At 42.6% G+C, this 15,134-nt stretch overlaps 1 protein-coding gene across 13 annotated transcripts in view; it reads left to right on the top strand.

Moving 5' to 3' along the window:
• RALGPS1 (Ral GEF with PH domain and SH3 binding motif 1) overlaps window positions 1-15,134 on the top strand; it is a 273,614-nt gene that overhangs the window by 111,947 nt on the left and 146,533 nt on the right. For all 13 annotated transcript variants that reach the window (XM_027035143.2, XM_053204591.1, XM_027035139.2 and 10 more), the window contains one exon: window positions 9,534-9,660. In XM_027035143.2, coding sequence (XP_026890944.2) covers window positions 9,534-9,660 — 127 coding nt within the window. The remainder of the gene's footprint in view (window positions 1-9,533; window positions 9,661-15,134) is intronic.

Raw genomic sequence — 15,134 nt, 5'->3', positions numbered from 1 at the left:
AATTAAAACCCAAGATGCAAAGCTGAACTACAAGCCAAGAAAGGGAAGTCACCATGTGCTGGAGACAAAGCACGCTCTCCGAGTCAGCACAGCGAGCACAGCGAAGGGAAACCGCCGTGTGTAGGCCTCGCAGCTGGCGCCAGGGTAGCTCACGTGTGCCTGGGAGCAGAGGCCAGCTTGCAGGCCCCATGCACACGGGGGGCTGGGACTCAGCTACCCGTAGAAGTCCGAGACCCCTCGAGTGTCACCCATCAGAAAATTGTTCGGCCTGGGGGAGCCCCGAGAAAGCACGAGTGAAAAAGGTCACCTCTGGGAAACTGTCACCCCAGCCTGTACCTCAGGCAGCTCTGGGGTCCGAGTACACATGACCTGCATTGGTGTGGGGACCCCGGGCCAAGACGTGAGGGGCAGTGTCCCGTGCAGATTGAGTATAGACTCCTGAACCGGATCCCCAGGCTCAGGCTTGGACCTGCCTCTGTGGTAAGGATTCAATGAGATGTACATGAAAAACTGTTTGGAACTGAGTCTGGCACATAGTAAGTGCTAAGTGAGTTTTAGCTGCTGCTGCTGCTGTTGCTGTTGTTGTTGTTATTTGCTCATTTTGACTGTTCTCAAATGAGCCAGTCCTCGTTATCTCTGGCCTGAGATCACCAGCATCTTTGTGCTGCCCTCCTTGCTTCTGGTGTCTCTGGCCGCTCACACCGCTGCTGGAGTGATTGCCCCAAAACATCTCCAGTGTCTTCGCTTTCCTGATGGCAGCCCGTTTTTAGCACTCCCCCACCCCTTGCTTGGTTGGGGGCTCTGCCCCCAGCACTCCTCCAAAGCGGGAAGTTCTGATATAACCATTTTGATGCCCTTCTTTTTAATCGGTCATTTGGACATTCACTCACCACCCCCAGTTTTATAAGAACGCATACTTTGTCAGCCAGTTTTCTTAATGTTTTATTTTTGAGAGAGAGCACGCGAGAGCACAAGTAGGGGAGGGGCAGAGAGAGGGGAGGACAGAGGATCCAAAGCACGCTCTGTGCTGACAGCAGAGAGCCCAATGTGGGGCTCGAATTCATGAACTATGAGACCATGACCTGAGCCAAAGTCAATGCTTAACCGACTGAGCCACCCAGGCACACCCCATGTTAGCCAATTTTTAACCATCACTTGGATTCCTGACCCTGGACTCCAGCGAACCCTGAGAGTGAGGGGAGATGCATGACAGGGATGAGAGGATTGGGATATCTTGACAGGTATTTTAGGGGGAAACTCACGTTTGGGAATGTGGTGCTTGAAGAACGCTCACAGGTAGTGAGCATATTCCAGAGCGCAGGGGACATGGTAGAGACATTTTGGCAACGACAGCAGATACCAAAAGGTTTCATACCTACTTCACACCTACTTCCTGACCTCAGAAAACAAACCATAAACCTTTCAGCTGTGGCCAGTGGAGCATCTCCCGCCAGCAACATCGCGACTCCGCGCCCCCAGTCACGTGCGGAAGAGACGCAAGAGTTGGCCAGAGGAATTTCCTGTTCGTATGCAGCCACAGTCAACTCATTCTTTCCCCTTTGATTAGTATTTGCCGTTCATGCTTAGCTGCTTGTGACTGGTCCCCTGTTTGCAAGTTGAGGTGAAGTATCAGAAGAGTAGTGTCGTGTGTCCATGGGGTCCAAATGGATACCACATTCAAACGTCAAAAACATACTTTGCCAAATGGCAAGCTGCCATCTCTCTACTACCTTTCCAATCTTTTTAAAATTATTACTGATTTTTTTTTATTTGAGTATAGTTGACACAAAATGTTACATTAGTTTCAGGTGGTACACCATAGTGTTTCAACAAGTTTGTATTATGTGACCATCTGTCACTGTACAATGCTGTTACAGTATCATTGACTATATTCCTCATGCTGTGCCTTTTATTCCTGTGACTTTTGCATTCCATAACTGGAAGCCTGTATCTCCTACTCCTCTTCACCTCTTTTGCCCATCCCCCCACCCCTGCCCCTCTGGCAACCATTCATTTGTTTTCTGTATTTACAGGTTGGATTCAGCTTTTTGTTTCTTTGTTTATTCACTTGGTTTCTGAGTAAAATCATACGGTATTTGTCTTTCTCAGTCTGATTTATTTCACTTGGTATAACACCCTGTAGGTCCATCCATGTTCCCGCGTAATATTCCTTTGTATGTAAATACCTCATCCTCTTTATCCATTTATCTGTTGATGGACTTCTCGGTTGCTCCCATATTTTCGCTTTTGTGAATAATGCTGCGGTAGACATAGGAGACCTTTCCAGTCTTGTCCAAAGCAACAGTTGACCACTTGACACGTTTCTGCCAAACTACTGCTCTCTTGAGGATCCCTGAGTGTTTCTACCCCCAGGCCACTGTTCATGCTTTTTTTTCTTTTTCTTTTTTTTTTTTTTTTTTTTTTGGCCTCTGGAACCTCTTCAGCCCTGTCTCTACTGGTTGAAATTCTTAGAGATCCACTTCTAAGACTGCCTCTTCCTGAAGTTCCTCCTTTGCATGTTGGGAGTTTGTTCTCTGTAGAGCCCTCTCATAGAGTCTCTGACCCTTCCCGTTTTAGCTAGGCTTTTTCATTACTCCACCAGGTTGGACAAAGGGGGTGCACGTTCATTGCCTGGCTCCTCACCCACCCACAGCAGCTCTGCAGCCTGGATGGGCCCTTGGCAAACTTCCATTTGGGGACCAATCTCGACCTTCTGGCTCTACTTTTGGGGCTTTGTGGGAAGGTCTGCCCGGTGTTGCCATGAGCAGAATTAAAAAATATTAGCAAAATTATTGGAGACACATGATAAAAATTGTCCTCTATGATTATACATTATGTATGTATGCATGTAGTATTTGTATATATATATTTGTGCATGTAAACTGTGCATGTAACTGTGCATGTAAACCGTGAAAGGCTAATTTTTTAAGAGATAAACTCTTGACTCACATAGATAGAAAATGAATACTTGTCAAAGATTTTATTTAACTCATTAATTGGTGACAGAACCAGGAAGATAGTGCCACCAGTAAGATATTATCAAAAGAGAATCCAGAGTACTACACTTCCATAGTTAGGTAAGGAATACCAAAGTAATTTTTTAAAGTTTATTTTATTTATTTTTGAGAGAGAAGGAGAATGACCACGCGTGAGCAGGGGAGGGGCAGAGAGAGAGAGACAGGGAGAGAGAATCCCAAGCAGGCTCTGTGCTGTCAGCATAGAGCCTGACATGGGGCTTGACCCCACAAACATGAGATGATGACCTGAGCCAAAATCAAGAGTTGGATGCTTAACTGACTGAGCTGCCCAGGCGCCCCCAAATAATTTTTAAATGGATACAAAATTAGTATTCCCAGGGTGATAATCAGTGACATTTCTCAAGACCTAATTTGTCTTTCTATGGACAGGAATTGTTGGCATGAGTATGTTTTCCACAAGTTAATTTCTATCTTTACAGAGTTTTCAGTGGCCTTAGTCAAAGACAAATCGGGGACAGACAGCTAGCCCAGGCACGTCCTAAATTCCAGAGTCACAAGTTTTCCCTTATGTTACTTATGCATCTCCATTGCTAATAGCCTCCATTAGACACGTGACTTTGGAGCTTATTTTTCAGAAACTGATAGTTTGTATCGAAAGAGGTAAAAATTACTTCTTCTGAGTGTCCTCGTTTCACTCCTTACTCATTCCATACTCAGTCTGTTCAGTCCATCGGTCCATAGATTGTCCACGGCTCTAAAAATTCTTTCCATACCAGCAGTAGACACTGGAATCAAAGTAGAACTCTGAGCCAGTTTGAACATATTTGGAGCAACAGACTCTTTGTTGAAAAGCATTTCCATGTATCAAGAAATGTTATTCTGTTGGAAAACATTTCCACGTATCAAGAAATGTTATTTTCTCAAGGCAAGGGAACAAGATACCAGTGTCCTCATAAAGAGGATTTGGAGGGACTTTTTCTTTTTCCCTTCATGGAGACAGCTTCCAGATTTGAACAATTTACCAGAAGAGGGAGGTTTTCTTCACTAGTCAAATACAAGTGCCACATATAGGTTCCCAGGGTGTGATAAGGGAGATTTCCAAAAGCAATCTATTTCTTCAGGTATTTGACCAAGATTTGTGGTCTTCCTGGCTTTTGACCCTGTAGCTTATGAGTCCCATTTATCCCATGCAGCTGACACTTTATTTAATATTAAATTCAGGGACTTGATTTTTACCTTGTAATTTTAGTATAGTTTGCATCTATGGTCACAGACCCTTTCTCAATCCTAATGTTGTATATTCTCTCATTTATCCCTATTTGTAGAGGGTTTACCTGGGTTTAGTTATCATTTCTATAGGTCTGGTATTTAGTTTTGTTTTGTAACCTATCAATTCCTAATTTTATCTGTGAATCAATTTCCCTTACTCCCCCCGCCCCATTTACATAGCTTCTTGAGTTGAGTGTTTAATTCATTTATATTGTCACTTGCATAATTTGAAGAATTTAAAACCATGCATTTTCCTCTCAGTACAGTTTTGGCCTCATCACATAGCTTAACATATGGTGTTTCTCACTGTTTGTGGTTTGTTAATAGTCCATAATCCTGGCTTTTATTTTTTTTTTCTTTGACCCAAGAGTTACGGGAGTTTTCAAATTTTCCCAAGGATTTGGATTTTTAAGTTATCATCGTTGGTTTTTCCATTCTCTTATTCAACAGATACGTAGGCAACATGCTTTCTGTGTTCGCAGCCATACCAGATGGTATGGGAATGGCGGCGTGAACACAACCAGCGTGGCTGCTGCCTTCATGGGACTCACTGTTTGCTGAGTGAGACACGTGTGATTGCCCAATGAATCCCAAGCATTATAAATATTGTGGGAGAAATCTGAGGGTGGCTCACGACTTCTCAGTTTTTCTAGAAGTGAAGTTGCCTGTTGTGTTTAGTGAACTCTTATTTCCTTATCCCTTTTCCTGAGCACGAATGCTTTCAGGATATGTTTGATTCAGGCAGGCAAGTACCTTATTTTCTTGTATGTTTTTTTTGATGGTTTCTTCCTGAGGCTTGCCATAAAGTCTGAAATCTCAAGGACCCTCAATTCGTATGAGGGTTTATACTCTAGTTGTAATAAAAGTTTAAAACATACATGAGTAAATGCTATTATTTTTTTAATAAACCCTATATTTAAAAAATTCAAGTCTTAAAAGAATTTTTTCAGCATATTAAACACAAATTAATTTTAAAAAATCACTAAGTTGCAAAAGGCTTAGTGAAACAACTAGGACTCATTGCTCCTTCCATTCTTGATTCATCCCCCAGAGGCAATCACTTCTGGTTATTGAGTGGTTTCTTCTGGTAGTTTCTGTCACACTTCCACCAATGTACTTTTGCTACAGTTTCTTGATCCATTCACTTTACATAACGGTGACTTCTTTGTATGATGGATATTGGTTTAGTTTTATTGAACCACCTTCTCTCTTTCTTCAAAAACACTCATGTTACTATAGTTAAATTTCTTTTGTTAAAGGAGTATTGAGTGTTTTAGTTATTAAGAATGTGTAAATACAGTTCTTTGTATATTCAAGTAGTAAATTATGAATAACATGGCCTTCCTGGAATACCTTTTTGTTTCCCTGGCATTTCTAATTCCCTTAAAAAAAAAAATTCTTACTCTAACTACCATCTATCTTCCAGATAATATATACAATGCTATAATAATACAGTATTTAGTGTTATATAATTATGGTATAATATTATAGTATAGAATACGTATTATAACATATATAATAGTGAATATTTAAAGTTATATAACATGTATAATATCTGGTAGATAGCTGGTATATTTAGTAGACACATACACATATACATATATATAAACTATTATTATGCATATTTTACCATAATTTTATATAATACGGTGGACTCTTAACATGGGTTTGAACTGCACGTGTCCACTTATACACAGATTTTTGTTTCAATAAATCCAGTACGATGTTTTTTATGTATTTTCTTTACGATTTTCTTAACAACATTTTCCTTTCTCTAGCTTACTTTATAGTAGGAATACAGTATATAATACATATACAAAATATGTGTTAATTAACTATGTTGTCGGTCAACAATAGGATATGAGTAGTTCAGTTTTGGGGGAGTCAAAGTTATATGTGGGTTTTTTTTAAATTTCTTTTAATGTTTTATTTATTTTTGAGAGAGAGAGAGGCAGAGAGAGGGAGACACAGAATCCGAAGCAGGCTCCAGGCTCTGAGCTGTCAGCACAGAGACCAACGCAGGGCTCGAACTCAGGAACTGTGAGATCATGACCTGAGCCGAAGTCGGACACTTTACCGATGGAGCCATCCAGGTGCCCCTATACGTGGATTTTTGACCATGTGGGTGGTCAGCTCCCTAACTCCTGCACTGTTTGAGATTCAACTACATACATGTGTATATATGCGCATATATACACATATATATGTAAAATATAATTTTTAGATTATTTTATTATATATAACAAACATATATAATATTATCTTATATCACCAGACTTTTATATAATATACAAAATCTTAAAATTATTTTATTTATTTTAATTTTTTATTATGTGTAATATATAGATCTTTCTCCTCCCCAAACAAACATGCTATCCTGTCCAGTTTTCTGTTGAGCCTTCTTCTTCTCTGGAGACCTCTCTTCCAGGGCTGAGATAATGCGGACCAGTCATTCTTAAGGCTTAGCTGATCATCTGTCATCCCAGAACCTCCGTTTACTGCTCCTGGATGGGATCCGCTGTTTATTGTATCCCATTATCTTCTTGTACTTGGTTTATTCCTTTATTTTGCTAGAGGAAGTTCTCGAGTAGTTTTCAAATACATGCATGGGAAATAGATGTTTGGAGTCTTCTGGAATCCTGTACAATACTATTCAGAAGTCTGATGCCATCTTGAATTTACTATGTAGGCACAGAGTGGAGCAGATGAGTGAAGTTAACCAGATCCAGCCCTTCTGTATGTGTATGTGAGTATGTATATGTGGGGTGGGGGGGGCAGTGAGGGTGTAGATGGGAAGTATGTGTATAGAGACAAGGTTAACAGAGGGAAGTGTGACCTGGAGGAGCCTGGTTTTAAATTTTGGGAGCATGCAAATGTGGCTGCCTTTGGTTGTCTCATTCTGCTAAAGAACCCCAGTTGTTGGTTTGAAGTGAATGTGCAGGGTGATTTTTAGGCACATCTCCCAGGCCTCTAACCTCATATTGGCATGGTCATATCCATCGCTCAAGGCACAGATGACAGTCTGTATCTTGCATAGAGGCACTTGACAGGCTAGGCGGGTAGACTGGACGTGGCAGGGGATGTGGGCAGTTCCCCAGCTGGGTCCAGAGAACCAGTGGTGTAAGCATTGAATGCCAGCACGGCTCAGCTGCAGTGTGTGAGGATAACAGGGATTTGTTTGACTGCTCGATGAACATGGGTGATTGCCAAAGCACTCAGTGAGGTTCTAGGTTGCATTAGTAAAGAAATGACCTTCTGGCCAGTGGAGTAAGGAATCGGCTCAACTTTACAATGGGGCAGTTCACAACTAAAGGATCTGTTCTGATCTGGGTATATATTGTTCTGTAGTGATTTCTCCTTCTTAAATGTTCATTTCAAATGCTCCTCTCTACGCAGAGCTTTCCTTAACACTTCCCTTGCCCATTATTTATTATTTGTCTGGGTTCTTGATCTCTAGTTAATTAACACGTTGCACCCTCTCCTCTGTTGAATCGCGTTCCCCATAGATTCTCAGATAAGTCACTTCATCTTTGTGAAGTTGAACCTGCTGGTTCTGGCTCCATCTTTGTCGTTGGGCTTTGTAAAGATCAGATGAGTTGTATATCATGGTGTTGTACAAAAAAGCAAATGGGAGAGAGTGTTGTTTCCTGTCCATTTGTTAATCTGATATTGAGTAGCAGCCTCGAATTCGCAAGCTGGTTAAGCAGCTGTTGTTCCTAGTATCTGTGTAGCATCTCTACCTTGATGTGTCCTGAATTTCTCAGTGGGGGAAAAAAAAAGCTTGCTATTTATTCTCCAGCTTCTTCAACACTGGGACCTTTTTTCCAGCTTATTCTTTTGCCTCTCTTCCCTAATGTCCTTAAGCTGTCACTGCTTAGCTGGGCTATTGTACGCCTGCATCCTCTGGGACTCTGGAGGCCAAGGATCAAGGAAGTGGGCGAAGCCTGCCCAGGGCAACTTGGGCTCTCTGACGCATCAGTCATGGCCTGAGTCGGGGATTTGCAGACCCAGGTGCTGGGAACTGCGCTGTATTTGTGCAGTAACCCAAAGGGGTTACTTTGGTACAAGAGGCCTGCTTCCCCTGGTGCTAGACAGCTACTGTTCCACTTCTCCATGCTGCGTGACGGGGCAGCTCGACATTGCCCTTCTTAGTGTGATGGATATGGCTGGGCTGCCGGTCCACGTTCTTGCACAGACCATCGGGGTCTCAGAACCAAGCTGACCAGAGATGCCCCATTTATACTCCTGACCTCAGCCACTGATCTCCAATCCCGGAGGCCCTGGCTTCTGGAAGCCAAACTTGGGAGAGCTCCCAACATGCTCCCACAGCCACATGCTGTGCCAAAGCCAGTACTCTCTGAGTGACTGTCCCCCTGAATCCTCCTGCGAAGCCAGGTCTCCCAGCCTAGACTCCTTTCCTCAAAGCCGTTTTAAGGAGCCTTATTGCCATTTTCTGGCACTGAGTCTTTACCTGGGATTTGCAGGACAACTGCAATATGAGTCCTTAGTATCAAGTCTGGAAAACCAGGGGTTCAGATTTCTATTCCTTCCTTCTAAGAAGGCCCCTTACACACAATGACCATCCTTGGTCACCTGGTGACCAAACTTTACATACCAGAGATCTCAGTCATAAAGGATCTTTTATGTCCCTGTGGCTACCTTCTCATCCTGTCTTTGCTAAGATGACTGCATATGGAAGAGGAGTTTGGCTTCTTTTGATTAAAATACTGTACCCAGTATAAATATAACACAACCATAAACTCCAGGGAATCAGGGATAGCCCGATTAGAGAGGCAGCCTGGCTGTGGGCACAGCATACGAGTGGACCATGTCAAATTTCCTGGAACCTTCAGCAGTGGTGACGATGTTGAGGAAGGAGCAGAAGGCTGTGGACCCAGGGGGAGACCTGATATAGCGGTGCAGTAACTCTAAGTGACTTTTTGTCTCTAATCTGCTTTACTTTGTGAGCTCCTTCTGTCATAGGGTCTGTGCACCCTTGGAGGCAGGTACAGTGCAGGGCACTCTGGCATCATTTAGAACAGTGGACTAGGTAGCTTTGGAGGATATCTTCCAAGTGTGAGATTTGGTGAAAAATGACAAAATTGAAGCCATGAAACTTCCCATCTCTGCACGCGACAGCTTCTTGAAATCTTCAGTGGTGTCCAGGATTTGGCATACTGCAGAAGGACGTTTCCTTCAGTCTTTGTGCACAGTTATCCTTTCTCCTTAGCTTCTTCTGGTTTATTTCTCTTCTGTCTCAGACTCTCTATTTTCTTTCCACTCCAGCTTTTGAATCGAAAAGACAAGACAACCTTTGAGAAACTGGACTACCTGATGTCTAAAGAAGATAATTACAAGCGGACCCGGGAATATATCCGAAGCCTGAAGATGGTTCCAAGTATTCCCTATCTAGGTAGGAGTCTGAATTGGCTTTATTATTTATTAAGAAATCTGTTCAGTGCCAAGTAAGATGCTTTTACAGTTTCTAGTTGATAAATTTCCGGAAGAAGTGTGGGCCGTGGATAAAGAGGTAATTGGTTAGCTCCTCAGATTGGAAGAGGGTGTTGATACTTCCCAAGGATGGGAACCTCGCTGAGAGCCTTGAAACAAGGGATATTCTGCTTCTTTCATAAAGTAACCTGTGAATCACAAACCTCCCCAGCCTCCAGCCCAGAAGGGTCATGAGACTTTCAGGTTCATCCACATTCTCTTGAACTAGGGGAGCTCAGGCCAAAACTCCTCTGTTCTGGTTTCTCGGGGCATTATTAACGTATTTTATAAGATTTGTATCAACAAAATTATAATGATCATGGATTTCTCTGATTAGAAAATGACAAATGCTCATTGTAAAGAATCAGGAGGAGAAGAAAATTAATATCCTTTGTTATCCCATGTAGATGTGATCACTGTTTTCCATCATACGCTTTCATTTGTTTGGGTGCGTATAAAAATCCATGTTTACAGTGAACATTTAATGTTATTACTTGCATTTCTATATTGTGTCTCAGTCCTGTCGGATGGGTTTGTCGGGCTGGAATTTGCTTTCTGACATGGACCTTTCGACTGCTCCTCTGTTTTTGTTATTAAAATGTTGCAGTCAACACCCTTGTTGCAAAAACCTCATATATAGTTATGATTATTCCCTTACAATAAATTCTTATAAGTGTGATTATTGGGTCAAAATGTTTGCAAAAATTTGCCTTTTTATGTATGTTTTCGATACGCTCTCCATAGAGGCTGTGGCAACTTATACTTTCATGGCAAGGGGATAAAATGTTCTGTTTTCCCATATGCACAAATAATGTGTATTTTCATGTGCACGGGTTTTTTTCTTTTCCTTTCTCTCTCAGTTTTTTATCTTTGCCAATTTGATAGGTAAAAAGTACTTTTTACAGTTTGGGTTTCATGGTTATGCTAATTTTCTGGAAAAAAACCCACTTCTATCTTTTTATAACCTAAAAATAGTATTATCAACAAGGAAATTTAAGATTTCATAGAATTGTCTCCCTAATATTTTCAGAGCTCTAGTGTAATTTTCTGGAGATACATTTCTGACACCTTGTAAGTGTCTTCCATGATCATTGTTTTCTAATTCTTTTCAAGCCAAGTTGGGAAACTTAATTTTAGTAGAAAATTGTCCACTTGACCCAAGTTTTCAAAATTATTTGCGTAGAGTTTTTTTTCCTCATTTAATTTTCTTTGACCACATAGTTTTATGCAATATTCTCCTGTAACTTTGAGCCTTCAGTATACGAATGCTTCTATTTGCTTTGCATTCCTGACAGTTTGCATTTTTGTTTTCTCTTTCTTTTTTTAATTTGCTGTGCCAGAGGTATGTCTGTTGGTCTGTCCACAGAATTCGACTTTGTATGTATCGGCCACATTATCTTTCTGCTTCCTAGTTTACTATCTGCTGTCAGTCTAGCATGTGATCTTTCTCTCCACATCTTAACAACTCCGAAGTTGGGATGCATCTTTAAAGTGACGGCAAACAAAGCATTGCAATATCGTTTATTGGTAAACAGTTATAATGACGTCCTAAATTTGATGAAATGTGGAATTTCTGCTTTAGTCTCTGATAGTTCGTTTCTCCTGTTTTCCTTACGTTGTTTTGTTATTTCTTTTAACTACTTTGGTTGAATTAGTAGCTCATTTGTATAAATACTGTTCTCAGCACTTTAATTTGGAAGACAATTTTAAGGAAACAGTTAAGGAAAACAATTAAAATAGAAAACAGTTTGCTCTGATTGCTGTTACCTGCTTTGTTATAGGGTTCTCAGTGATATATATATATATATTTTAATCTGTGATTATAGTTTCAGTTTTTCTTTTATCCAAGTATTAAAGTAGTGGTTTTTTAATTTTTAAGGGCTTGAGTTTTCTGTTTTTGTTTTCAAATGGCTTTATTGAGATGTAATTTATGTCCCACCCATTTAAAATGTGTGGGTCAGTGGTTTGTAGTCTATTTACAGAGTTGTGCGGCCATCAACACAATTTTGAAACATTTTCATCACCCTAAAGAGAAACCCTGCACTGTTAGTGGTCACCTCCTTTTCCTTCTGGCCAACTCTCTTCTGGCCTCACCCCCCCAGCCCTTGGCAGCCATCAATCTACTTTCCGTCTCCACAGATTTGCTTATTCTGGACATTTCATAGAAATTTAATTGTACAGTATGTGGTCTTTTATGACTGGAGTTTTTCTCTTTAGCATCAGGTTTTCAAGGTTCATTCATGTTGGAGCACAATTGATGGTGTCTCATTCCTTCGTGTTGTCGAATGCTATTCCACTGTATGGATATGCCACATTTTATTTTTTTATTTGATGGGCATTTGGGCTGTTTCACTTTTGGGCCATCATGTATCGTACTGCTATGAACAGCTTTGGATTTTAAAATCACAAGTCTTCCCTTTAATATTACTATTTTGTAAAATATTTTTGAGAGAGAGAATGTGCACGTGCACACAAGTCGAGGAGGGGCAGAGAGAGAGGGAGACAGGGTCCAAAGTGGGCTGTCTGCTAACAGAAGAGAGCACAATGCAGGGCTTGAACTTACGGAACCTTGACCTGAGCCGAAGTTGGATGCTTAACCGACTGAGCCACCCAGGTGCCCCACAAGTCTTCTCCCTAATTATTTTACATTGGTTTAGACTATGTGGCAGATATGCTTCCTAGGTTTTAAAAAATGCTTGATATTTGCCTTGTGGCTTAATATAAGATCGGTTTTTGTAAATCTTTCACGACTGCTAGAAAAGAAGGTGTAATCTCTCAAATTACTCCCATTATTACATTATATTATTTAAATTACTAATTTGTGAGAACTTGGTCTATCAAGGACAGAAATATATGTGGGACTCCCCTTGCATTTCTAATAGCTTCTGCCTTACGTTATTTAATCTATAGAAGTTTGTAACAGTTACAATATTCATGGTGAAGCGTCCCATACAAAGTGATCTTGATTCTGTTTGTTATTTGCTTTTACTTCTTTGTCTGACATTAATTCTGTGAAATCTGTTTTATTTTTTATTTGCGTTCATTTTATAAACCTGTGACCGTATTTTGGGTGTGAATATCTTAGATTGCTTTGTTCTAGGTGTGTTCCTTGAGAACTGCACTTAGTTGGACCCAGGATGAGAGACCTTGCCTTTCACTCACTGACATTTGTTTAGTCTTCATGCCATATTATTGAATTGAACATCATTCCGTGCTTTCTCATTCTTTCCTTGCTCTCCTCTTACGGCTTACTGTAAACCACAGTGTCTTTCCACTTGACTTGCCAGTCACTATCTCAGAGGGAGGAGGGTGTGTGGATATGCGCAGCTCACAAACCTGTTGCCGCTTTGCCCGAGGCTGATCAACGGAGGGATGAAATTGATAGTCTGAGGGTGAGGGTTGTCTAGCGCAGGCCCACTGGTTCAACTAGAAGAGATGCTCCTGGATTGTTAAGGACGGCTTCTTGTCTACTCCAGAGAGTGGTCATGAGAGCTGCTGCTTATTGCCTGCTGTCTGTGTGTCTGGCACTCTTCTAGGCATTTTGCTGATGGCCTGATCTCAGTGAACACTCGCAGTGGCCCGGTGAATAAGCAGGCACTGAGAGGTCGCCTAGGGTCACATAACTAGAGAGTGGCAGAGCCAGGACTTGGCCCCCGTGGTCTGGCCGTAAGCCCTAGGCTGTGACACTGCCCTCTCCTGACTCCCTACGTCCACTGCCCAGGTCATTGTTTTCCTACTCTACCCTTACAGTTGCCACATGTGTGTCCTCTGCTATTTATGACTTGTGGGTGGCCTCCACCAGACACCGTATGAAGTAGGATGAATTATCTTGAATCTTTCTTGCGGCACTCTCTGTTCTTGGACCTCACCGCGGTGCTGTCTTGGGCTTCTGAGGGCAAACTGCACCGATACCGTCTCCCCTTTCTGATCCCCTGTCCTTTATAATCAGACTGAGCGTATGAGTCACCTCCTCGGGCCACTGGCCAGAGGTCCCTTGTGTGCCACCCGATGACTCTTGTCAGGCTGCAGGACAGGTCCGCCCTTGCGGTGGACACACTGCCTGTGTCGGCCCTCAGTTTCTGGAGCCGTGGCCCTCCTTGTCCTGCATGGCCTCATCTCGGCTGCCTCTTGTGGAGTGAGGTGAGTGCCTCTCTGGAGGGAGGCCTTGGTGCTGCACCACCCTCCTGCCTCTGCCCCCGAGAGCCCAGCCTCTGCCTCGCTCCTGCCCTTCCTGCCTGACGGCCGCTTCCCTCTCCCCGCAGCCAGTCGGGCTGCATTTCTCGTGCTCTATCAGAATGACTCCTGACATATATACGAGCGAGAGGGAGAGACCAGGAGGCGACACCAATGTGCTTTCTGTTCTCAGGATGGCACGCACGGGTTTACCACAGGGGACACCACGGTTCCGTTAAAGAGAATGAAGCAAGATTCCCCTTCTGAGGCTCAGTGGGCTCGTCGCCCTAAGGGCAGTCGGGCCCTACCTGCCCATCTGGTCACCGTGGACAGACCCTGCCCACAGCCAGGTTGTGGTTTCAGTGCTCGTCCCTCTTGGAAACCCAACCTGTCCCGGGGCTGGATTTGTTTATCGAAGGAGGAATAGTTACATAATTCCTGGAAAGTACAATATAGGAAAAAATGTCTGAAACCATTTCTTTTTCCCTTGGCAAAGTCCTCACTGTAGGTCTTTCCCTTGGGGGGAGGGCGTTATTCTCTGGGACGGACTTCAGGTCAGCCCCGGATATTTCTTGCTGCTTTGTTGCCTCCATTGCTGGAGACCTCGAGTGCTGCTTCGGCAGATATTTGCCTCTAATGGCAGGTATGGGGTTTATTTTTATAACAATTCTTTTGAACCTGTGTGGAAGGTTCTATGGCAGCTGGTTTCCTGGGATTATTCGGGACCGTCTGCTTGTACCCGCACGTAGCAGTTGTTACTGTGTGCGTGTGTATTCCAGCTCCTTCTCATGCAAATTTTAGAGCCAGTTGGCCGCACTTTGGCTCACTGTATCTCGTGAAGCATAATTTAAAAAACACTGAGGGAAAAACTTGCTACATTTTAAAAGTAAGACTGTCTCAAAAAGTTTCCTCCCAGTTACTTCAAAGCATAAAAAGAATGGTGAGGGGCGCCTGGGTGGCTCAGTCGGTTAAGCGTCTGACTTCGGCTCAGGTCACGATCTCGCAGTTGGTGGGTTCAAGCCCTGAGTCAGACTCTGGGCTGACAGCTCGGAGCCTGGAGCCTGCTTCGGATTCTGTGTCTCCCTCTCTCTCTGACCCTCCCCCACTCACACTCTGTCTCCCTCTGTCTCAAAAATAAACATTAAAAAAAAAAAAAAAAAAAGAGTGGTGAGAATTAGGTCAATTATTTGCAGCTTAAATTTGTCTGATAGCAACTCCTTGTTA

The sequence above is a fragment of the Acinonyx jubatus genome, chromosome D4 (assembly GCF_027475565.1).
Source record: "Acinonyx jubatus isolate Ajub_Pintada_27869175 chromosome D4, VMU_Ajub_asm_v1.0, whole genome shotgun sequence".
Classification (NCBI taxonomy): Eukaryota; Metazoa; Chordata; class Mammalia; order Carnivora; family Felidae; genus Acinonyx; species Acinonyx jubatus.
This window is presented reverse-complemented; position numbering and strand designations above follow the sequence as displayed.